The following is a 26416-nucleotide window of genomic DNA, read 5'->3' on the forward strand; positions in this document are numbered from 1 at the left end:
GACTTGGTTGGCTGAAATATTATATTATCCCACTACAGTATAGCCCAGCTGCCCATAAAAAATGAAGCTATGCAGTCCAGCTTCCAATACAAGCAATGCAGAAGCTGGTGGAACTGTATTATTACACATGCCTGCAACTGTTTCCTCCAGTGCAAATATTAGACAGTCATTTCTTGTATTTCTGAAGTGGCATGTTATGTATTTCCATGGTACAGGGAAGTGAAGGTTGCTGGTTGTGAAATCTTTCTCTCTCTCTCAACACACACACACACACACACACACACACACACACACACACACACCCCTTTGGTATCAGAGATCAGTGTACAATTCCTGATGACATTGAATCGGAGCTTGTCAAAGTCTTTGAAATTCAACTGGACCTTTCCACGAGGAGAGATTTTTCAGCAAGAAATAGCTTAGGCACTTTGGAATACAGGAAGAGGAGGGGTGTGCTGGGAGGACAGGCAATGCCCATGTTTCTGAAGCTTATGCATCACAACTGGAATAAAAAGTGCTGGATTGGGGCAGTTCTACTCTGCCACAGGGAGAAACTACACACCTTTACCTCAGGAGGACATGGCTCCCGTAGTCAGCAGGTTTAAGCTATCCCCCCACCCCTACCCCAAGGAAAAGTACAACCCAACGGCAGTGGCACATTCAGTTAGCGTGTCACATTCGCTCAGTTTTGCCTGCCAAATGTATGCAGCTGTCTCCCTCTCTGTATAGGCAGTGAATTCCAGGTGATATTATGCCTTGTTCCTTTCCACACTGAAAAGTAACTGCCGCTCCCATGTACCTCTTCCAATCTCTGACCGTCCTCCCTTGTCCCATTGTAAGCTCCCAGGCTTTGACGCAAAGTTCCTACAACTTGGGCACAACTCTGTGGTTCCTGCAGAGGGGTTCAGAGAACACCAAGGGGGTTCCCCCCATTTCATCACAGTGGATGGGGTTGGCCTGGGTTCCTGCCACCACCATCTCCAGCAGCCTAACTACGCAGTCCGAGAACCAGTCCTTCAGCCAGAAGTAGCCCTCCCGGAAGGAGATCCGGAGGCTGACTGGGCCGGCTGGCATCCGAACACTCACACTGAAGAGGCAGTTCCCCTGAGAGCTGTCCCGCACCAGATAGGTCCCCACCGGCTCCTGCTGTAGCTTGGCGTGTGCTTCACTCACAGATAAGGGACCCCAGTAGAAGCCACTGGCCTGCAGGATATTAAGCGATCGCTCCACTACCTCCCACTCACAGCTGCGGAAGGCCCGGTAATGAGTGGGTAAACTGGATGGAGCTGGAGCGTGGGGAGTTCTCTGATGCTGCCTTTGTGGAAGAGAAAGGTTGTTGTGTGCGTTCAGTAGATCATCCGGCCTCCCTCTGATCATCTCTCAAAGGGCCCATGGATCCCAGAAAGATGTTATCTTTAATACACTTTCTTCTTTGCATCCAGCCTGGGGAAGAGAATGAAAGTGAGGCAGGCAGATAGGAGTTTTAGTGTCTTTCTAATTGGATAAATGAAGTTTCACACAAAGAAAGCTGGGGAGCAAGGACACTACCGGGAGGAAAAGGTACACAGAATTTATACAGCTGCAGAAATCAGTGATAAAAAAATTGTTCATTAACTCATATTCTCTCCACCCTGGCTCTCACCTCAGCCAATGCAGGAGTATTCCTTATAACGGTCTGCTTACTCTAGTTTTAAGTGACTCCAGCAAAGGGGCTTTCACCACATCCTTCGGCAGACTATCTTAATCTAATAAAGCACACTGCTGGGAATTTCCCAACACATTCCCACAAGTTAGAGAATAACCATAGGCCTGAAGATGGGATCTTTCCTTGCCAGGAAATCTTGTTCATTATCATTTAATGGCTGATCAAAGGATTTCTCATATCTGCCTCCACTCTCTTCTTCGAGGACAAATATGGCTATGAAGAAACAGATGCCTGGAAGGACTGATTCCCACCAATACCCACAAGCCCCTGTAATCAATGATTCAATTATAGAATAGCTCTCCTCAATGCAACAGAAGAAGGTGAAGCTCTCTGCCCCAGTCCTCAACAATATCTCTCATATCTGATGATCTGTTTAACCCTGAGCATGTGGGTCAGAATCACCATGAGTTAGATTTTAATCCCATTTATACAGCTAGGTACTGTTGAAGTCCAAGTAGTGATCTTCTCCTTAACCTCAGCCCCTTACCACTGACAGTCTCCTGTATCACAGCCTCCTGGGTGTCTCTCCCCTGTGCTCCATGAATCCTGTTGAATAATTCCAGACCATATGCTTCTTCCCTAACAAGTTATATCCTGACAATCTATTGCTAATTGTATGCTTGTTACTCCTCCTGCCTCTGTTCACATGCTGGGATAAGAATACTCCTCTTTCTCACTGTCACAGTCTCTTTCTCTGTTTCTGTGTTCCTACCAGGTTCCCTATATTTAGCAGTGTTGATTCCTGCACCCGGACCCGCTGCTGCAGACATCAATCCATCTAAGTTATTACAATTATATATATATATATATATACACACACACTGTGTATGTATATGTGTGTGTGTGTGTGTATATATATATATATATACACACACATACACACACACACATACACATATATAAACATAAAAACCACAGCCCGAGCCAGAGGCTTCTTCTGTATGAGAAGTCTGAGCTGTTACATACCACTTCCCCGGCATACGAGTCAGTAACTCACCGCCAAAACCTTGCCCTCAATCCTCTGACATGCTCCATTAACCCAGTCACTCTCTCTTTTTCTGACAGAACATGAGGGGGAGAAGGCAAGCATGCTAGCAGACTGAACTGCCCCCAAGCAGCCTATAGACTGGGGAAGAGACATGCTTCAGTTTCCTCTTCCTTCACCTTGGGAAACTTCATAGCTTATCTCAGGCATACCACAGTACTACAGCAACAAAAACCAATGTCCACGTTCCTTCAGTCAAAAGACAGGGATTTTCCATTCCCTCAGACTGGTCAGGCAAGCCAAACCCCAACAGAACCCCTCTGAAGCCTGCTACAGCAGTCACTGTTCTAAAGCTCAGCTAATCACATCACTCAATTTGCTCATTATTTTGAAGCCTCCTTTAATTTATTTAGTTTGGTACTTGCACCAGATTGACTGCTCTATAGCCTGAAGTCCTCCAGTGGGGGGGCGGGGGGGGAGGTATAACACAGGCAGAGGGATCCAAGCTTCTTTCACATGGCCCTGCTAACAGCTCTTACCCCTTACCTAAGAGTGGGCTTTGGAGGAGGTTACAGGAGTTCAGTCTCCATCATCCATTGTCCTTCTGCTGAATCTACCAACAAAGGACTAAGGCCAGTTGTCATGGTGGTTTTGAGGATGTGGACACTGGCCCACTAAGGCCCCATCTTTGCTAGCCTTTTCCCCACTAATGTTTCTCACTGTGGTTAATAATGACACAGCAGCAGCACCACCAGTGGCACTAACAAAGGGAACTTTTCTGGACATAGAACTGTGACTATACCATCGGATCTCTCATTGGGAAACTTTTACAGTGGCAGAAAGCTTCACTTTCCAGTCCTGAAAGCTTGTGAGATACAGAACCTTTAACCCATCACTGGGAGGCTAAGGAGAAGTCAGCCACTGGCAGGTTGATTTTTATTTATTTATTAAATAAAGCCAGCTGTTGGAAGCTGCTCCGGAGATTTGGAATGTCAGAATAAATCCCAGGCGAGATTGATCAGTGGGCAGAAAGCAAGTAATAGTCGAAATTGCATTATAAATGCAATTTGTCACAGAACTCACCACCTCAGATGACACACACACACACACACACACACTTAAATGGATATCCCCAGTCTGTAAAGTGTTTTGAGATCAAAGGTACTATAGAAATGTATTACTACTACCACTATTTGCTTCCCAGGATGTAGCTACAACACTGAGTTGAGGAGGCAGGTCCAAAACCTCACTTCTTTCAATTGCGCCCCTTTTGGCCAAATCAAGACCTCCAAATAGCAGTTTAGCCAAGTCAGCTCAGCTATGACATGTGACCTCAAGGGTATAGGTTGTAAAGCAAAGAAAATTGCAGCTTCAGGCATATAGATCTGATTTTTCTGCACCTTTGCATCCAAACTCCCCCAAAGGCTTACCTCTTTCAATTTGCCATCCATCGGGATAAGCTTTTGGACATAAGGCCCAGGAATATCCATTTCCAAGAGTTCCAGCACAGCACTTCCTAACTTTTGCAAAGCCCCAAGCAAGAATAGCTTCTCACCTTGAAAAGTAAGAGAGACATCAGTTAAACTGGTGAGCAAGTCCATCAGTGAAATACAGTGGGCTCCAAGTTTGCCCATCTTGATCTATATCAGCCCAGACTCATTTGCTCTGCAGTACATTTCAGATGGTGTGTGACAGAATGTACCCATGTCCACACCTTACACACGACTGTAATAATCTTTGTACAAAGTATACCTTGTGAGATGTTATTTATCAGAAAATTGAGTTTTTAAATGATATCATGGCAAAACACTGTTACGTGCAAAGTTATAAACATAAGCTGAGACCATTACTTAGGCCTGGTCTACACTGGGGTTGGGGGGAAGAAATCGATCTAAGTTACGCAACTTCAGCTACGTGAATAACATAGCTGAAGTCGACATACTTAGATCGACTTACCATGGTGTCTTCATCGCGGTGAGTCGACTGCTGCCGCTCCCCCGTTGACTCTGTCTGCGCCTCTCGCCAAGCTGGAGTACAGGAGTCAACGGGAGAGCACTCGGGGGGTTGATTTATCGCGTCTAGACTAGCCAATCCGGCAGGTAATGTAGACATACCCTAAGACTGTAACTACACTAGCACTTTTGTCAGTATAACTTATGTCACTCAGGGGTGTGAAAAAAAAACAACACCCCTCTCAGTGACAAAAATTACACCTACAGAAGCTCCAGTGCTGACATCGCTATGTGGCGGGAGATGCTCTCCTGACAACATAGCTACTGCCACTTGTTGGGGGTGGTTTAATTATGTCAACGGGAGAGCTCTCTCCCACTGGCATAGAGCAGCTAGACAGGAGATCTTACAGTGGTGCAGCTGCCTTGGTACAGCTGTGCTGCTGTAAGATGTCTGGTGTAGACATATCCTAAAAGTATGTTTTCCAGAGAAGACTTGGGAATGGCCAAACCAGTTCCTCAGAGGCAAAGGGCAAGCTGATGCCTCAGCCAGGTGTGAACAAGGCTGACGGACGATTACCTGTGAAGTGGCCATTCTTTGGGCTTGGCTACACTTGCGAGTTACAGCGCAATAAAGGAGCCCCGGGCACCTTAGCTCACTACCCATCCACACTGGCAAGGCACGTAGACCGCTTTGACTCCACGGTTACAGTGCTGCTGGTACTCCACCTCGGTGAGTGGAATAATGTGTGCTGCACCCCCGCTGGAGCGCCGTGGCACCAGTGTGGACGAGGTGTTGCATTACTGCACTCTGATCAGCCTCCAGAAATGTCCCATAATCCCCTTAAGTCAAGTGGCCACTCTTGTCATTGCTTTGTAATCATTGCAGGAAGGCAGATATGTCCTTTGAAAGCTCTGTTTCTGACAGCCGGCTGCTTATCTGCTTCGAGACAAAGCAACCATTACTGTGGAATGCTGTGTGAGAGAGAGAGGCGGGGAGGAGAGGGGGGTCTGTTGCTGTCTGAACTTACAAGACAGCATGCTGACATGCTCTCAGTCCCCCAAAAACCCACCCTCTTCCCCCCCACATACACACAACACACTCCCCGTCACGCTCCACCCACCCCACCCCCCATTTGAAAAGCACGTTGCAGCCACTTGCATGCTGAGATAGCTACCACAATGCACTGCTCTCTGTGGCTGTTGCAAGAGCTGCTAATGTGCCACGCCAGTGCGCTTGCAGCTGTCAGTGTGGACAGATTGCAGCGCTTTCCCTACTGCGCTCTACAAAGGCTGGTTTAACTCAAAGCGCTCTACGTCTGCAAGTGTAGCCATGCTCTTTGGCAGGAAAAAAAGGGTGCAGGGGCAAAAATATCTACATCTTGGCAAAGATACAATATGAAGTTCCCTTCCCCACAGACTGCCTGTCACCTTGCTCCCCGCTGGAAATGCTTTGAATTTAACATAGTTTGTTAAGTTAGGCACCAGTTGCATTTTATCTTTATTTTTCTTGCAACCATTTCTGACTTTTATGCCCTATTGCTTGTACTCACTTAAAATCTCTTGGTAGTTAATTAACTTGTTTTATTGTTTTATCTAATCCAGTGTGTTTGAACTGAAGTGTCTGGGAAACTCCATTTGGGGTGGCAAGCTATGTGCACATGATTTCTATTCAAGGAATAACTGACTTTATATAATTTGCATTGTCCAGCAGAAGGCTAGACAGTACAGGACATACATTTCCGGGAGGAAGTCTAGGACCCGGGGTGGGTTGGGTTGGGGTCACCCTGCATAACCAAGGCTGGCAAGAGCCCAGATGTGGCTGGCTGGCTGCAGCACACACACACACACACACACACACAGCTGGGAGTGACTTGCCTGCTGGAGAGTGTTTGTGAGCAGTGCAAACTGGAGGCAACAGCAGCCAGGCACTGTAAAGGGCACCCCAGGTTAGAAGGCAGGGGTGACACAACTACTCATTAGTCTGGATTGTACCCTGGGTATGTCACTTGGCGACAGTCAAAGGATAGCTTTATTATCACTGCCTTCAGTGCTCTGGCCTGACTAGCAACCCAGTGTACATGGTGGATACCTCGAAAATAGCTCTCAGTCGCCTCAGAGGCATCAGGAAGAGCTTTGAAATTGTCATTGTCTTTTGGAATTTAAACAGTGAAAACTGAAAATGTCTTCAAACTAATTAAAAAAATTATTCAGGATCTCAAAGATTATGCTTCCCACAACAAGCTCAAGGTGGTGGTTGATACAGTGCCTAACGTGAGAAGCATCTTGTCTACATTTGTTCTGTATGTCATTTGAACAGCCCATATTCACTACTGAACCATCTGAATGCAGCCCCAATCAATTTTGATTTGAGCTCTTCTGCCTTAATTCCAACAACCTCTACAGCTGCCTTTTATTCCTTCTGCTGGCCCAGTTACCAAGGCTGCTATGTCATCAAAGAGAGCACACGTCCCAAAAATACAACATACAATGACTTGTTCAGCTACAGACCTGTTAGTGGATTCATCAATAGGCAGAAAAATAAACCTAGCTTTCTATACATATTTCGGGGGCACTTCCCTAAGACCTTGTCTACACTACAGAGTTTCATTATATCTATTTAACTGGACTGCTTTGCAATGTTTATAGTCCATGCCATGAAGTGCACCCATACAAGGGAGGTGTATTTAGCTGATTTGTAGTTCTGCCACATGTCCACACAATCAATGGAGCTGCAGTGCTTTCTGGGTATCTATTCCAGAGTTCTCAGATCAGCTCCAGGCTGAACTCTGGGCAATTCTGAAAGGCCTCAATATATTTGTGGGAGGAGGGGTTACACTCCCACAACTTACTGGGGAAATTCTCTGCTTCCCATGAGGTATCCCATAAGTCCCCTGGAGCACAGCAACCTATTACAAAGAATTTCATGCAATCTGGAGTCCAGTCAGAATGCTGAGCTTGCACTTTTGTATCAGCAGCAAAGGTTATAATTGGATCCCATAAAAGTGTATCATGAGTCATGCAAGGTGGCGGCAGTGAGAGGGTGAGGAGTGTTCCAATAGAGAGCCCAAGAGTGAAGCTGGAAGGGAATCCTATCTGTATACTTTAATGGTTACCACATGCTCCATCCACATTAATGCTAATCTTATTTAAGCTGTTACCACAATACTGTAGTATCTCCTTTGTCCACACCAGCACTAGCACAATTGAGTCTCAATCAAGGTTGGTTCTAGGGGGGAACAAACAAACCTAGGCTGAATAGCACACAGAGAGGTTTGCCTGTAGATGAAGGTGTTACTGTTATGCTAACAGTGTCAACTGCCATTCATTTCTTTAAGACAGGTGCAAAGTCTTAGGCCTGTTCTTTCTCTCTCGTTCACTCTGTGGATATAAACATAGGTTGATTCAAGAATGAAGCCATTTATTTATTGTTTGTTGATTAAGCCCATTATGATTGGCAAGTTACAGGGTATTTGGAAAAACTCAAAACTGAAATTGCATCTACTGACTGTACAAACCAGTGTTCGGCAAGGAAGCAAATGTATAGCTCTCCTTATACTGCAATCTAGTAACAGAGGCCACATGTAGAGAGAGTGACATTTCCTGCTTCCATGCATTGTATATTAGCAGCAGAACAATCATGTACAGGGAAGGAATCAGTTCTACAGGCCTTGCAAAAGGATTGCTCTTCTCAGAAAGCTTTTCATTAAGCTGCTTGGCTCTAGCAGCAACAGCCCGGTTCATTACAGCCCTGCAACTGCAAAATATCAGAGAGGCCATCGCTCTCCTAAAAGCCAAAACATGTTTTGCAAGAGCTGTAAGTAACCAGTTGCAGTTTAGTTACTACAAACCTGCTCTGGTTTGGTTGTCTAATTTAATTATCATGTGCCTTTCTGGCAAAAATAACTACTACTGAACTCTGGCCTACAGCTTGGAATTATTTTTCTCCCTCTTAAAAAATCAAACTTTTGCAGCAGCCATATTGGCTGATGCTAAGTTTAGGAGACTTTAACAGCTGCTATTTAGCCTACTCGAGCCTGACTAAAATCTATATTGTTGCTTGCCTTTCTGGCTAACATGCCTGCCTTTAGTGGTCGTTGGCCAGCTGTAGTGTTGTCAAAATCATGATTTTATCTTGTGATGCAAGAAGCTCTGACCTTCACACAAATCTCAGCCCTGCCTGGAGGAAAACCCCTGACTCGCTGTCTTCCCCACCTCCTGGGGAAGAGCAGCTGATAGAGCTGCTGCAGGAAGAAAATAGCTTTTCCTCCTCCTCTTGGAGCACAGGGACGTTTTTAGGGTGGAGGATGGGGGGGGGGGAGGGGGAGCAGCAGACACCATTCTCGCAAGAGAGGAGGGAGGAGGAGGAAGTAGAAACAACCCAGAATCTCAGGGTGGCTTGGCTCCCCCTCCCCATTGAAAAACGTGTCAGCTTCTTCCTCTTCCCATTTCCCTCTGCAACATCAGGCCTGGGAAGGTGGAGCGGGGGGAAGAATAAGCCCCGGATCTGCCTCCTACCCACCCACCCCCACCTGGTAGAGGGGGTGAAGAGCCACTGGAGATGCAGGAGAAGCAGAGGTGCACTGAGGGGTAAGGGGCAGATGTGGGACAGGGGTGGTTTGTTATTAATTGATGGATAGATGCGGATGGATAGATGTGGAGGATGGATAGATGCGGGGTGGGAGGGCACAGAATTAATTAACATTTTGGGGAGAAGTTGGCTGCTTCCTGGTACAGAGTTTACAGTAGACCTCTCATAGCAGGGCCCAAAACCACTTTATAAATCTGGAAGAGTTGCCAGTTGTGTGTCTGTCTGTGTCATATTTACAGCCACCACAGACCAGATCAGAACACTAACAGACAACACACTCAGACTGAGGCATGTTCAGCAGTGCATTTTTCCTTGGTCTCATCCCATCCCCAGTGCAATACTTCTATGAATAACATCATTTACGTCCATTCACCTGCCTTCTGACTGCCAGACTCTCCTCAACCCCTTCTCCTTCCCTTTTCCCTGATGCAGCTCAATCCTCTTTACTCCAACCCCACGCAGGCACCGTCCCCATCTCACCGGGGCTCAGTTGCTGCTGTGACAGGTTGAGACCACAGAAATAACTTCTCCAGAAGTAACAGACTGTCAGTGGTTTCAGCGTGGTGAGACGACTGGCCCACTGATCAGAAAAAGGATATTGAGTGAATGGTGCTGAGGGAGATCTAAGAGGTAACCAGTCATAACGGATAGTTTCAACTACCCGGGTACAAAACTGGTCAAGTGTTACAATGGGAAAGGTTTCGAGAAAATTTCTTGACGCTTAAATGGTTGCTTCTTGGAACAGTTAGTCCTACAAGCACACAGGAAGAGAGGATATCCTTAACCTACCCCTAAGTAACCCACAGGAGTTGATTGAAGAAGAAACAATAGTCAGGCCCCTAAGTAACAGTGATCACAATATAATTAAGGTCAATATCCTCAAAGGAGGAATCGTATAAAAAAATTGCATTGACACACTAAGCATTAGAAAGGGGGATTCCTGCCCACCTGCCCTCTCTATGAAAAGGAAGCTAGAAAAAAAAAGCCCTGAAAGTCAAAGTCACCACAGAGGTTACTTAAGCAACCCTAATACAGTCACAAAAGTATGCAAACAAGGAAGCAAGAAGGGAACCAAAATGGCTAAAAGGCAAGGTTCAAGAGGCCATTCAAGCCAAACAGGTATTATTTGTATTGTGGTAGCACCTAAGAGCCCCAGTCACTGATCAGGACCCCACAAGGCTAGGCAATGTACTAAACATGCAACAAAAAGATGGCTCCTACCCGAATGTGCTCACAATGGAAGTAATCTTTAAGAAGATGGCATCTAACCCTAGTGAAGCCAATAAACTACAGAAGGCAATAAGCACATTGAGGTTAGGGTGGCTATGATGAGATTGGGTCAGCAAATAGCAAAGATATATATAAAAATTAAAGTGTTTTTCCATAGATCAGGAAACTTGTGAGAAAATAATCAGGTCTACTAGACTACTAGTAAGTAAAAGGCACAATTAAGGAGAATAAGGACATTGCTGAAAAGCTAAATGCATCAGTCTTCACTATCAAGGATGTAAAAGAGATATCTCCCCCAGATCTATTATTTTCCAGTTATTAAGGTTAGGCACTATCAGACATTAAGGTATCAAGAGAGGAGATGCTGAGACAAACTGATAAAAAAAAACAAAAAAACAAGTCACGAGGACCAGATGGTCTACACCCAAGGATTCTGAAGGAACTAGCAGAGGAACCGGCTGCAAACAAAAACCGGCAATCTCAGTAAAATCAGCTTTTCTATCAAAGGATTGGAAGATAGCAAATATTATCTTTTTTAAAAGGCACTACTCATCTCAGTACCAGATAAATTTATTGAGAAATCTATTGCAATTCTATGTCAACAAGACAGTGGATAAAGGAGAACCAGTTGACATAATTTATTTTAACTTTTACAAAGTTTTGGTTGAAGTCCCTCACCAGAGGCTACTGGAGAAAATAAAGCAGTCATGGAGTGAGCATTAAAGTATATCATCACCGATTACAGACAGGCCAAGACAGAAAACAAAGAGTAGGAATAAGGGGTCAATTTGCAATATGGCAAAAGGTTAACAGCGGTTAGCCTCCTGCCACAAGGTTCCATACTGTTTAATATATTTATTAATTATCTGGAAAAGCAGGTGAACAGTGAGGTGGCAAACACTGCAGATGACAAAATTATTTAGGTTAGTTAAAACCATAGAAGAGAGGAACTTCAGAAGGGTCAAGCAAAGCTAGGTAAATTGGCGACACAAGGTCAGATTAAATTCAGTGTTGATAAATACAAGGTAATGCAATTTGAACTACTCATGCAATTTACAAGATTCTAAATTAATTGTACTAACTCAGGAAAGATCTGGACAACACTGTAGACATGGGATGGGCAAACTTTTTGGCCTGAAGGCCACATCTGGGTATGGAAATTGTGTGGTGGGCCATGAATGCTCATAAAATTGGGGGTTGGGGTGCAGGAGGAGATGAAGGCTCCAGCTGGGGGTGTGGGCTCTGGGGTGGGGCCAGAAATGAGGAGTTCAGGGTGTGGGAGGAGGCTCTGGGGTGGGGCATGGGGTTGGGGTGGAGGGGTGGGAGGGTGAGGGCTCCAGCTGGGGATGGGGCTGGGGATGAGGGATTGGGGGTGCAGGAAAGTGCTCTGAGCTGGGACCGAGGGATTCGGAGGGCAGGAGGGGGAATCAGGGCTGGGGCAGGGGGTTGGGGCATTGGAGGGGATCAGAGGTGCAGACTCTGGACAGGCGGCTCTGTGCACTGCCGTATCTGCAGGCACCACCCCTGCACCTCCCATTGGCTGTGGTTCCCGGCCAATGGGAGCTGCAGGGGTGGCACTTGGGGTGGGGGCAGCATGTGGAGCTCCCTGGCTGCCCCGACACATAGGAGCCAGAGAGGGGATATGCCACTGCTTCCGGGAGCCCCAGCACAGGCGGAGCAGTGCAAGCCCCCAACCTTGCTCCCTGGTGGGAGCCTAAGGTTCGGATTAAAACATCTGAAGGGCTACATGGGACCCCTGGGCCGTAGTTTGCCCACCTTTGCTGTAGACAGCTCAATGAAAAAAGTGTCTACTTGATGTGCAGAGGCAGTCAGAAAAGCAAACAAAAATGCTAGGATGCATAATAAATAGCCCTCACCTCTCACCTGGAATACTATGTTCAGTTCTGGTAAAAAAATGGATACAGAAGAGAGAGGGGGGTTCAGAGACCGGGGATGAAGAGGCACAGAAAAACTTCCATAAGAAGAGGGACAGAAAAGACTAGCACTGTTTAGAAGAGACAGGTGAGAAGGGCATGAAGAAAATATCAAGACAATGAATGTATAAAGGCAGTCCGGCAGTTCTTTCTCTATGCTCTCATAATACAACAAGAAGAGGACAGTCAATGAAGTTGAAAGGTAAACTTAAAATTGACAGAACTGCTCTCCCCATGCATACTTTATTTTTGGCGCAGTCCCCAACATTCTCATTTCTTCATTGCTTGTCCTGCACAAACTCTATTAAATACCTATCAGTCTGTGAAGACTTCATAAAGCACACCTCACTATACCAATCCATAAGGCCAATATTTGTGCCTTTGTTTGGGTACAAATTTTTTATTGGTCAGTTTATGCCCTGGTTTAAAAGTATTTAGCTGTAAGTTCAGAAGTTTTTTAATCAAGTGATTTTAAAGTAGAGCGGACTAGAGACTCCACAGTGAGTCATTTTAAAGTATCACTTTTAAGCAACCATCACTTAAACATTCAAACTTCCCATAAGAATTCCATTGTGCTCTGATAATCATCACAAACATACTTTTCCTGTGCAAAGTTAAGAACGTGAATACAGGGCTTATAAAGGAGTCCTTATGTCAATCTCAATTAAGGCGCTGCTACTGAATAGCTCTATATCAGTAACTTAGACTACTTTTCTTCCTGCTATCGCACAAGAAAAGTTATGTATCATTCTACAGTGAATCAATTGTTACAAACAAAAACACAATCATACCTCTCCAGCATTTTGAGGGGCAGCACTTTGGTCCTGTTGTACATTACATTCCACACAAATCTTGTGTTCCATCACTTACTTTCAAAAGTTGCTTACAACAAAAATAATCATGATGCTGATGTTATTGAAAGTCACTTACATTAAAGGGATAAATCCCACAGTACTTTCAGTTTCTTGCATTCATATATTTATGTCCTCCGCACTTTGGTTCCTGGTCACACACATTGTCTCCTGTATGTGGGCCTTGGAAGGCTGAGAAATATGCACAAAATGACTAGATAAGTGACTTAGTCCAAAGCTGCAGCTAGAACACTGTTCCTTTAGTGCCAAAAACACAGACTTCTACCATTTGAGAATAAGGGGAAAATCTCCCTTACACTGATGAATAGGAGAACCATTACTGCTCTCTACAAAAGTGTAAGAGCACACATACACACTATGGCCCCAGTCCTGCAACTGGATCCTCCAGGGCAGATCCATGCATCCACGTTCAACCCCACTGACTTCAGTGAGACTCCATGCATGTGGAAGCATCCCCCTATGCAATTCAAACTGCAAGAACAGGGGCCTACAACAATTACAATTAAACATAATTTGAGTACATTTGCTTAATTATAATCTATTTTCTTCAACTATAGGTGGGACATAAGTTGTCAATATAATTTACTTATGTGGAAAGTATGACAGCTATTTTTGAGCTAGAGAATCACAAAGTGTTGGACAAGTCAAAATTTGAGATCAGGTTTGCAGAAAAGCCTTCAGAGTAATTTTTGATCTAACCCAATTTTACTAACAAAAATTCTAGGGGAGCTAATACAAAGCTAAAGGAACCTGGTTGCAACCTTAACCATGGAAAGTTGATCCTCTATATAGTACATTACATATGTTTATGAGTATGAGAGAGCATAAGAGAACTGTTCGGGGGAGGGCAGGAAGGGGGAACACAGAAAATGAGCGTTACCAAAATACCTTGAGAGTAGTTCTTGGAAATGTGCAGTCTGCAAATTTGTATCAGACTTCATTTCCTGTGAAGTGCACACTGACTTTTTCATCTCTCCACCAAAGGAAAGGAAAATGAACACGCTTTAAAGGGGCTGCTGTGCACTCTCCAAAGACAACACAGCAAATGTTGCCGTTAAATGAAATGCAAGAAAATTTTGCCATTAAATAACACACACAAAAATTGACAACTTTTGCTCATTTAAGCTAGTTTACAAGAACTGAACTATTATGATTCTGATACAGAACAACTGGATATAACCTACGATTCAAAGTAGTATTGATTATACCTTCTTAAACCTTTCCCTTCTGGAGACTTGGGTTCAAATCCTGAGTTTGGTCATGGATGTAAATGAGTTTGAAAGGTCTCATCTTGGTCATTTTTGGACACTTATTCACAATACAAAATAAACGGGGACCAGTTCTGCCAGACATCTTTGCTTTAAGAAAGGCCCAAAACTGAATTAATAGATGGTTCTGATCAGAAATAAGGCAGAATCATACAAATGTAGGGCTGGAAGGGAGCTCGAGAGATAATCTAGTCCAGCCCCCATGCCAAGTAAACCGTCCTAGTCTATCCCTGACAGCTGTTTGTCTAATCTGTGCTTAAATACCTCCAATGACAGGGATTCCACATCCCCCCTTGGTTCCAGTTCTAACAATAAGGATAGTTAAACAAGTTTTTCCTAACCCATCTACCCTAAATTTCTTTTGCTGCAAATGAAGCAGATTACTTCTTACCCTACCTTTCATGGACATGAAGAACAATTGACCACCGTCCTCGACAACAGTCTGCAACCACATTAAGGGCTGTTATCAGGTCCCCCTGGGGTCTTCTTTCTCAAGACCAAACATGCTGACTTTTTTTTAATCTCTCCTCAGAGGTCAGGTTTTCTAAACCTTTTATCATTTTTGTTGCTCTCCTCTGGACTCTTTCCAGTTTGTCCACATCTTTCTTAAAGGATGGTGACCAAAACTGGACACACACTCCACCTGTGACCTCATCGGTGCTGAATAAAGCAGAACAATTACCACCCGTATCTTACATGTGATACTCCTGTTAATACACCCCAGAATCATATTAGCCTTTTTTGCACCTGCACCACATTGTGGATCATGTTCAATTTGTGATCCACTATAACCCCCAGGCCTTTGCAGCATTACTACCACCTAGCCAGTTATTCCCCATTTTGTAGTTGTGTATTTTATTTTTTCTGTATAAGCATGGTACCTTCCGCTTGTTAATTTCAGACCAATTCTCTAATTCAGCAGTTCTCATACTATGGGTCAGGTCCCTGTTTTAATGGGGTCACCAGGGCTGGCTTAGACTTGCTGGGGCCCAGGGCTGAAGCCTAAGCTCCACCATGTGGGGCCTAGGCCGAAGCTCAAGGGCTTCAGCCCTGGGCAGCAAGGCTCAGGTTACAGGCCTCCCACCCAGGGCTAAAGCCCTTGGGATTTGGCTTTGGCCTCCACTGCAGCAGTGGGGCTTGGGTGGGCTCAGGCTTCGGTCCTCCCTCCTGGAGTCGTGTAGTAATTGTTGTTGTCAGAAGGGACTTGCGGTGCAATGAAGTTTGATAACCCCTGCTCTAATTTGTCACGGTCATTTTGAATTCTAATCTGTCCTCCAAAGTGCTTGGTGTCATCTGCAAATTTTATAAGCATACTGTCCATTCCATTATCCAAGACATTAAGGAAAACACTGAAAAGTACCAGACCCAAGACTGACTCCCGTGGGACCACACTAGATATGCCCTCCCAGTTCAACCGTGAGCCGCTGATAACTACTATTTGAGTATGGTCTTTCAACCATTTGTGTACCCACCTTATAGTCCTTTCATCTAGACCACATTTTCATAAGCAAACGAGGGCAATTTCATGTGGGACTGTGTCAAAAGCCTTACTAAAATCAAGATACATCATGTCTACTGCTCCCTCCACTAGGCCAGTAACCCCATCAAAGGAGGAAATGAGGTTGGTTTGGTGTGATTTGTTCTTGACTATTGGCTATTATTTATCACCCTGCTATCTTGTACAGCTCAGATTTTTTAAGACATTTAGATATTGCAACACCTATCTGATTTAGGAGCCTAAATATCATTTTTAAAGGGATGTTGGCACTTAGGGGAGCTTAAATCCCATTGGCAGTTGAAATCCTTTTTGAAAATTAGATTTAGGCTCCTAAATCAGTTACGCATTGCAATGCTGAGTACAACGATGCCTAAATATATTTAAAAATCTGGGCCTAGGTGCTTACGAGTTGATTAGTTAATAATTTGTTCCATTATATTTCCAGGTATAAAAGTTAGGCTGACTGGTCTATAATTCCTTAGGTCCTCTTAGTTCCCTTTTTTAAAGATTGGTACTATGTTTGCCTTTCTCCCTCTTCTGGGACCTCCCCTGTCCTCCATGAATTCTCAAAGATAATTGCTAATGGTGCCGAGATTGCTTCAGCGCGGTCCTTAAGTACCCGAGCATGAATTTCATCAGGCCCTGCTGACTTGAATACATCTAACTTATCTAAATATTCTTTAACCTGTTCTCTGTCTTGTGTTCCTTCCTCCTTGTTAATATTAATTGTGCTAAGCATCTGGTCACAATTAACCTTTTTAGTGAAAACTGAAGCAAAAGAGGCATTAAATACCTCAGTCTTCTTGATGTCATGAGTTATTAGCTCTTCTTCCCTGCTAACTAGTGGATTTAGGGCTGGTCTAAACTACAAACTTGCATTGACGCAGCTGCTGTAGCACTCCTAGTGAAGACACTTTAAGCCGACAGGAGAGAGCTCTCCCATTGGATTAATAAGTCCACCTCCGTGAAAGACAGTAGCTTCTCCCACTGACACAGCGCTGTCTACATGGGAGGGTTAAGGTCAGTATACCCATTGCTCGGGGTGTGGATTTTTCACATCCCTGAGCAACATATTTATACTAAAGTGTGTAGTTTACCCTTACCCTTTCCTTTGTCTTTCTTTCACTCCTAACGTATTTGTAGAACCTCTTCTGAATGTCCTTTATGTCCCTTGCTAGGTGTAACTCGGTTTGTTCCTTAGGTCTGGTCTACACTCAGCGGCGGCTCCAGGCACCAGCGCTCCAAGCACGTGCCTGGGGTGTCAAGCCGCGGGGGGCGCCCAGCCGGTCCCTGCGTGGGCGACAGTCAGGCAGCCTTCGGCGGCTTGCCTGCAGGAGGTCCGCCGGTCCTGTGGATTTGGTGGCGGGTACGCCGAAGCCGCTGCCTGCCTGCTGTGCTTGGGGCGGCACAAAAGCTAGAGCCATCCCTGTCTACACTATAGGGTTAGGTTGACATAAGTTGCCTTGCATCAACCTAGCTGTGGAAATGTCTTCACATAAATTTGGCTCTCACCAACATAATCACCTCTCTGTGCTGATTTAGTAACACCATCTTCCCAAGTGGAGTAGAGTCATGGTAGATGTAATTAGGTCAATGCTCTGTCAGTGTAGACACTGCATTGCTTACATCAACTGTTACTGGCTTTCAGGAGCTATCCCACAATGCCCCACACTGACAATACAATCAGCACAAGCGCTCCTGGTGAGGACACACACTGCTGACAGAAGGAGCCAAGTGTGCATATACACAAGCAATTTAATAACTGTGGTGGGTGTATGCTGATGTAAGTTAAGTTGACATAATTTTGTAGTGTAGACATGGTCTTAGTCTTTCTGATTTTGTCTCAACATGCTTGTGCTATTCTTTTGAACTCATCCATAGCAATCTGCCCGTGTTTCTACTTTTTGTAGGATACATTTTTGATTTCCAGGCAATTAAAGAGTTCCTGATGGAGCCATATTGACTTCTTACTATTGTTCCTATTTTCCTTTGCACTGAGATAATTTGCTGTAGTGCCTTTAATATTGCCTCCTTGAAACACTGCCAATTCTCCTTTACTCCTTAGTAGTATTAGCAGTAGTAGGAATGCTGCATGTCAGCAGTGATGTACATGGGCAGATTGGTAGTAAGAACCAATATTCTAGCTTTAACTTATGCCTTTAGTCACATGCATTCATGTATCAAATGAATATATAATTTCAGCATGGTCTTGTAAGTAAATATTCATTTATAAAAGTACTTCTTATACAGCAGAAGTGTCTAACATCTGATATTTATGTAGCCCCCATGACATATTCAGATTCCACACAATCTAAGCTTTCATTTAAAAAAATACATTTCCAGCCCTCATGGTTTACAAACACTAACCAAGTGTAACTGAAGCAAAGCTGTCTGTTAAGTCTGCAGAGCTCCGGAAATAATGGTTGACAAAATGTGACCTCCTTAATTAATCCAACTGAGGTGATGATCTTGGAGTCTAATTATTACATTTAATAATTTCTATTTTAATAATATCTATTTTATTGCTAACCAAGATGAGATGGGAATGGGTGAGAGAAAAGAATGGGTGAGAGAGGGAGTGTGTGGTAGTGAGGGGGATTGGGAGTTACTGGTGGGAAAGAAATGCAGATAGAAGAAAGATGGAGACAAACAGAGAAAGAAAAATGGAAAAGGAGAGAAACATAGTGCAGAAATAGTGGCATAAAGGTGGGAATATTTTCTGTGAGTAATATTGAAGCCACATTCAGTATCAATGAGATAACTAACATTTCAGTTACAAGCTATATGCTACCTTAGATCTTTGTGCAAATATCCCATTGACACCTGCAAGAAATTCCCAGTGGATTAAGGATGGTACATACTCCATGTTGACTCCAATCCATAATTTAGAAATAGAATTTGGCCCTCTCCAAAAATGAGTTTGACAACTCTGTTACAGAAGCAGAGATATGTATATTTGGAGGTTTGCATGAGATCAACTTTTTTTTTGGTGGGGACAGAGGCGCGGTTGTTCTTTCATGTCTGCTTTTCAAGACACAAAGGTTCAATAGGTGTGAAATAGACTCCTGTGTCTTGGGAGAAGACTGCGGTTTATGCATTGCTTCTAGTACAACCTAAAATTACTCCTGGGGGAATTCTGCACCACTGCATGTGTGCAGAATTCACGTCTCCCACAGATTTCTTTGCTTCCCAGCAGAAAAATGACTTTTTGACAGGGAAGCTGGAAGAGCAGTCATACACTACTCCCTAGCAGTGCAGGTACATCATTTCAGCCACCTGGAGCAGCCGGCGGAGAGGTAAATCACCATGGGGCTGGGGACACCCCAGTCAATGGCTCCTACCCTGAGCCGGGATCAACTGCTAGTCCTGGCTGGGCTGGAGGCAGGAGAGGATGGGACTTCCTCTTCTCCTGCAAGCAATAGCTGGGACTGTGTCAGACCCACCCCCAGAAACCTCCCCCAGGAAGTTCAGCATCCTCCCATGCTTTCTGCCCCCATCGCTCCTCCACTGTATGAGGAGCTGCTCCCCCATTCATCCAACCCCCGTGCATCTGGACCTCCCATACTCAGACACCCCCGCTAAGCCTCACCCCATACATCCAGAAACCCCCTAACTCTCCATACCCAAATCCCACCCCACTGAACCTCAACTCCTGCATCTGGATCCCCCCTGCACTCAGCCCCCTGCCTCTGGACCCCCCACCCTTGCACCCAGACCACCCCCCACTGAGCTCCCTGCACTCAAACCCCCACCCTGATGCCCCACCCTCAATCCCCACATCTAGACCCCCACACCACTGACCCCCAACTAGCTGCACCCAGATCCCCAACCCCATCAATCCCCACTCCCCAGCACCGACCCCCACTGACACCCCATGCCCAGACCTCTCTGCTGAGCCCCAACCACCTTCACCTGGAAGCCTCTGTAGTGTCCCATTGCCCCTGGAGCCCCCACAACAAGCCTCTGTGCATCCAGATCCCCCCACACCTACACCCCCCCACACCGAGCTGCCTGCACCCAGATTTTCCCACACAGAATCATCTCACCCCACTCCTGGATCCCCCCACCCTGAGCTCCTCCACACTTGGATCCTGCCTGGTTGAGCCTGCCTGCCCCACACCTGGTGCACCTGGCGCAGGGAGGCAGGGCGGCCCCAGGGTGTTTCTGGGGCAGGTCCAGGCCTTGTGTCAGGGTCGGGTGCAGCCTCACTCGGGTGTCTCAGGGCTGGGGGGAGGGAGGCTCAGAGTGATCTCCCACCTTCCTGCAGCCAGTGGCCTATGCTCCCCACTGCCATGCTGGAGCCTCTGCATTTATTTATTCACATATAAAACTTGCATAATTTTAAAATATTGTGCACAGAATTCTTAGGCGCAGACTTTTTAATTTTTTTGGTGCAGAATGCCCTCAGGAGTATTACATGAAAGACTGCATACATTTCAAATCAACAATATTTAAGGTCAGTTATGGATGAGCCAGGTTATTTAATCATATCACTAGCACAGTGACGAGCAGCATAAAAATGAATCAGTGCCTATTGATCTGGAGAAGGCCAAAACAATACTTAAACATCATTCCTGAAGCCAAATATCCAACTGATTAAAACAATTAACAAAAACAGAAATGCTTATAAACACAGTTTGGCTTCATCCACAATGGCTAGCCAAATCTTATTAGAACGTAGGTCAACCCAGACCAAGTTTATACTCAAATGTTTTGTGGGGCAAACATTAAACACACATGCTTAACTTTAAACATACATATAGTCCCTTTAACCTCAAAAAGATTAAACATGCTTAAAGCATGCGTGCTAAGTGTTTGCGGGATCCAGGCTACAGCCAGGATTGTTTTGGTGATGTAGATAGGACTGTGTCTTCTCTTCTGACAGACTGGCATTAAAGGGGAAGTGTCAGAAAACTGTAGTTATATTTGATCTCATCACATCTCAGGAGCTAAACAGGGTTGGACCTGGTCAACATGTGATTGGATTTTCCTTTAAATTCTCCAGAGTGCTGCAAGGAGCGAACTGGCAATGCAATAAATTATGCTATTCCCTTTAAATTAGTAATGAACTAATAATCCCAGAATGGTAGTGGGCTGAATTGGCAACCATAACAATTAAAAAATCACAAGTCAAACACCCTCCAAAAATCATGAGACTGGCTTTTAAATCATGAGTTTTTATTTATAAAAAATAATAAATGTTGGATTATTTTCATTTACCTTCAGGGTTCATCCAGGTCCTGTTTTCAAGCTTTTCTTTGAACCAGGGCTTTTTTATTTATGTATTTATTTTTAGATAAAAGATGAGATTCTCAAGTCTGAGTTCTTGGAAGCATTTAATTAAGTAAAAAATAAATATAGCGAAATTCACAATAAAAGTGCAAGGAGGGTGACTAGAATAAGGAACCCGATATTGCTTAAAAGTGCCATTTTTCATATAAATTATAGAAACAAGGTATTGGTTATGACACCTTTTTGCAAGTGTAGGGATGTCATCATCATCCCTGGTGTTCTAAGCAAATTCCAATTTAAAATTACAATCTGCATTTATATAGGAAGAATTTCCAGTTGGCAAATTATTCAAGTCCTACATTGTGTACTGTTATATTACATTTACCATTCCAGAGGTGAATGCACCTCCATGCCAACAAAAATGATCCTGCTATTTAAAATTTGTAAAGTTGGTAAAATATTTTATATTCTTTGGATGAAAGAAGCCAATTCTCAATATTTTATTTCTGAGTCTTCTGGGATTTGATATTTTTCTTATAGCCACAGCTCCTCATTTGAATTATTATCTCAGTTTTCTTTTTTCTTAATTGAATTTCTAGCCCTTGTGGTTCTGGGGAGAAACTTGAAAACGTGACCCGAGTGAGCCCAAAATACTCAAAAAGCAGAAAGCAAAGAAGAAGACCCCAAGATTAATTATTGTTTGAAAAATCTCATTATTTTTAGAGGTCTGACTCATGATTTTTTGAATGCTTGGTGTTTGCAATGCTGTTATACCGATTATTCAGGTCCTCTACCAAACCCACACCAAAGAACACACATTAATTGAAGCATTTTCTAATTTTCAAATCTAGTTCCAATCCACAAATTCACACCAATTTTAAATATCTTTAGTTTAGAATAAAATCAACCGCTACTTTACTGAGAAACAAAAAATAAACCAAACCAAAATCAGTAGCCACCTATAGTAGCAGTAACAGTAGCTGCACCGACCACCTGTGTTCTAGCCATGTAGCAACAAACAAGAGGGCTCTCCAAGTGAGCTAACAAACCTGACAGCTAGAATTTGGGACAGAGCAAGTGGTGACATAAGATAATAAAACAGCTTTTAAGAGGCTGCCTTTATCTTCCCCTTTCTTATTTTTTTTTAAAGAAAATTCAGTGCTGGTTAAAGATGACAGATTGGTTTCTTGTGTCTCCACCTGCGCTGGTACCTTCAGACCAAAGCTGCAGCATCAGGATGGTTGAGTGGCTGTAGCTGGCATTGCCAGTGCCTGTGCTAACTTGCTCTCCAGGGCTGCCTGTCTAACAACTAGCGCTAAATTGTTTCAGCAGAGAAGCTGGGGGAAAGCCCACTGTGTGGCATCCATCTTTTGCCAGGTTGGCGACTTCAGTGACTCGAGCGTGCTTGAATCAGGAAGGGATAACAGCAGAGAGCACATCTTTCCCGGGGAAGGGGGGGGGGGGGAACCCTTCCACTTTCCAGGTTGCCGCAGTCCAGATGGACTCCAAGGAGCGAACCTCTGATGACTAGCCCCGGAGGCTAGGACCTGCCCGCGATCTACGCTCTCTGTGGCTAGCTACTTCGGACACCGTGCGCCGCAGCGTGGGGCTCTGCTCCTACATGGATTTGCAGGCTGGAGAAGGAGTTTTGTGTGCTGGGGGATCAAGGCAGGAAGCGGCTGCTAATTGGCTTTAACTTTAGGACAATCGGTGCAACTTTCCAGGCGGAGAAGCAGCACCGGACCCTGGAGTTCAGCCAAGAGTTTGCTTCTTCACCCCAAGGAGCCGGGTTTCATCCACAATCTCCCGCTAACTCAATGAAGCGCCCACCCCAAAAACCTCCTCCCTCCTCCCGCTCTCGAAGAGAGCCCCGCTTCGAGCCACTTGAAAGTAACAAAGGAGGCTTTGCGTTACTTACTGGAGGCGAGGGCCAGCCCGTGCACTTGGGCCAGGGATGCACGCCAAGTCCTCCTGCTGGCTCGCCCGTGCCGGGGGCCGGGAGGAGGGATGGGGGCTAGGGCGCCTCGGGTTTGCAAACAAGGGAAGAAGATGCTCTCTCCAGGACAAGAGGCAGAGGGGGTGTCCCTCTCTCCCGCCCCCGTTTCCTAAGTAGGTCCCAAATAGTTGCCCAGGTGCAAAAGTGCGGCTGGAAACCCCCCCAAGGAGCACCTCAGAGCCGAGCCCTCTAGCAAAGTTGCTCTGAGCGCAGAGGGGAGAGAGCGAGGAACGCGGGGCTGAGTCACGGGAAGGCGGCGGCGGCTGCTGCTTGGCGCGTCCCGCCTGCTTGGGGGGGGGCGGGGGGTAGAACGAGACTCCCAACAGCTGCAGCAGCAGCAGCAGCCTCCCTGGGCTGCCGGCCGGCGCGCGCCAGCCTCCCCCGCACGCGCGCCTGCCTCGGGTACCGGCAGCTGGGTCGCGCGCCTGGTTGGCTGCGCGCCGCTCGCAGCCCTTCGCTTTCGTTGGTTCCAAGGCGGCCGCGCGCACTAAGGGACCGCCGGCAAGTGCCAGCCCCGCTGACAAACGAAAAAGCCCCCCCCCCACCCTGGGGAGCGGGGAACCCCTCTCCGCTCTGCTGCCCGCCCGCGCCAAGCAGCACGGCCGCGGCGGGGGCAAGGCAGGAGCGAGGGGGAGGCTGCGGGGTGACTGACCCCTGCCCTTCCTGCTCAGGGGGCTGAGCCAGGGCTCGCTGCACAGGCCAAGCCTGGGCAGACGCTGGCCCCGCTGCTGGGATCGCAGACAGTAATCCCCCCTCCAGAGACTCCTAGGAGGGGGGCAAAACAGATGCCCCCTGCGGTGGCCGGGAGCCCAGCACCATCCAGCCATCCTCCTTCCCACCCAGACCCAGCTAGCCTGCAGCATTTAACCGTGGGGCAATCAGTGGGTCCCTTGTGGCTGCAGGCAGTGGGGGCTCAGGAGCACATAGACAGAGGGAATGGTGACCCCTGCCCACCTCATGCTTGGTAGACCGGCAGCATCTTAGTTAGGTCGACCCAACCCCCATTGCAGATGCAGCCAGGTCGATGGAAGATTATTCCGCCAGCCCTGCCATGGCCTGTCGAGGGGGTGGATTTAGTACAGCGATGAAAAAACTGCCTCTGTCCCTGTAGTAAGCAACTACACTGCGATGCTACAGCTATGCCACTGTATTGCTTTTAGTGTAGATATACCCCAAGTCAACAAAGGACACTGTCCTCTGTCTCAACCGTGTCCATGCAAAGGATCCTGTGCTGTGAAACAGATGTATGATTTTGAATAGAACACTGGGGTAGTGCCAATAAACTTTGCCCTCTATTTTGCATAGTTATTTCAGTTAAATATTGGTGGCCCCCTACACACAGAGCTGCTGTCATATCAGCTCTACTTGAGCCTTGGCCTGCTAAACCCAGGGTTGTGAGTTCAATCCTTGAGGGGGCCATTTAGGGATCTGGGGCAAAAAGCTGTCTGGGGATTGGTCCTGCTTTGAGCAGGTGGTTGGACTAGATGACCTCCTGAGGTCCCTTCTAACCCTGATATTCTATGATACTTGTCACCTTTCCAGAAAGAAAATGAGGGCAAACTATACCAGGCACAATGGTGGGTTTGGGGAGAAGCTGTCCCTCATTTCTCTTTCATCATGGCAAATCCCAGAGGGATGTGGCCTTTTTTTGTGCCCTGTGCCATCCCTCTCCCCCACATTGGTCTCTAGCTATGTCCTTAAGGTGGTCTGGATGGCTATTCAGTTTATGTCCTTCACTGGCAATCTTATTGCACCCCTGAACATCTGGTATCCACATGAGTCAGTCTCCTGCATGTTGGTGGCAAATGTAGGATTGGAACCTGGAATGTTTGAGCGTTGTCCTAAAGAGCTAAAACTGTTCTTGTCAACTGATTGCAAAGCCTGAACATTGAGGCCTTTGCTTTATCTGAAGTGCACTGGCCAGGAAGCAGTGAAAAGACAATTGAGGCCTGTACATTCTTGTTCTTGGGCTTCCCTAATGGATTGCTCCAGCAAGGGGTGGCCATTGTACTTTCACCCAGTGCCCCATGGGCATTGTAGCGTTGGTGGGCGATTAATGAGCAACTTAGTGCCCAATTCTGTACCAGCCATGGCCATCTTACCATGATCACAGTGCATGGTACCACCAAGGCCAATGATCAATGATGCAGCTGCAGTTAATTTTTCCTAGCAACTGCAGTCAGTCCTTAATGAAACTTTGGGAGGATCATGATCCTGGGCAACTTTAATGTATGGGTAGGAAAGGATAATGACACCTGGGCATGAACACTCAGGAAGTTTGATATCAGGCAGAAGAACAGGAACAGACAGCAATTGCTCGGATTTGCAGCTGCCAGTTTAATGGTGATTGCTGATTTGCTCTTCTGCCATCCAAAGATTCACAAGCAGACCTGGTACAGCTCCTGCGGTTTCACTCTTTCTTCTCTGGGTTTCTCCAAATTCAGCTCTTCCTTTGGCCAGTTGCTGTGGTGTCCTATGATTGCATTGTACTAACAATTTGCTCTTGGTCTGAAGTGAGGTCATTGGCAGAGCTGTGTGGAATCTAAAACCATTATAAGAGTGAGTGCTGCAGGTAACAGTTACAGTGCACTGACAGAGCAAGCCCCTCCCAAAGGTTTGGTTTTTTCCACCTGGGGAGAAACAAACACTAAAAAGAGTGGGGGGAAAACCCCAGAGAAAACCCACAAATATTTTATAACATTAAACATAAACAGCATACCATGTGATTCATTTCATAAATGTCTATTCCTCAAAAATAAAAAGGTACATGTTATTTCTGTCTCAGCAAGGTTGAAATAGTGTGCTGAGCACCAGCCATTAGAAGTTTAAGATGACTACACTTTAAGAAGTTCTCATCTTTTTCATGTGAATTTTATTTGTCTGCGCAAATAGGAGAGACTTGCTTGTCATAGTTTTCTCTGCATTCTTGGATAACATCTTCAGCAAGCTGGGCACAGTATTCTGTGCTTTCCTAATGCAAAATTGAAGAGTGGTCAAGAGGAGAGTTTTTCCTCTGTGGATACTTGTAGCTATTTCTGGGTGATTTCTCAGATTATACTAGCCACCCTGCATTAACGTTAATGTTGATTCTTCTAATTCTTCCTTTAAGTTTTCCTCTGTTTCTTTACTTGCAACATCTAGCAGTGAATCTCACTT

The 26416-nt window shown here is 45.6% G+C and overlaps 1 protein-coding gene across 1 annotated transcript; it reads right to left on the bottom strand.

The window, feature by feature from the left end:
• Positions 1 to 295: 295 nt before the first annotated feature.
• LOC120395805 (suppressor of cytokine signaling 1-like) lies at positions 296 to 23527 on the bottom strand. The gene is made up of 3 exons (XM_039520532.1): positions 23183 to 23527; positions 4121 to 4245; positions 296 to 1443 (listed from the first exon to the last, which is right to left on the bottom strand). The coding sequence occupies exon 3, from the start codon at positions 1375 to 1377 to the stop codon at positions 865 to 867; it is 513 nt and encodes a 170-aa protein (XP_039376466.1). The 5' UTR covers positions 1378 to 1443; positions 4121 to 4245; positions 23183 to 23527; the 3' UTR covers positions 296 to 864.
• Between the last annotated feature and the right edge of the window lie 2889 nt (positions 23528 to 26416).

This window comes from Mauremys reevesii, linkage group 1 (assembly GCF_016161935.1).
Source record: "Mauremys reevesii isolate NIE-2019 linkage group 1, ASM1616193v1, whole genome shotgun sequence".
NCBI lineage: Eukaryota > Metazoa > Chordata > Testudines > Geoemydidae > Mauremys > Mauremys reevesii.

Coding starts and splice junctions, on each gene's coding strand:
- LOC120395805 (XM_039520532.1), bottom strand. CDS start 1,377: ATGATCAGAGGGAGGCCGGATGATCTACTGAACGCACACAACAACCTT.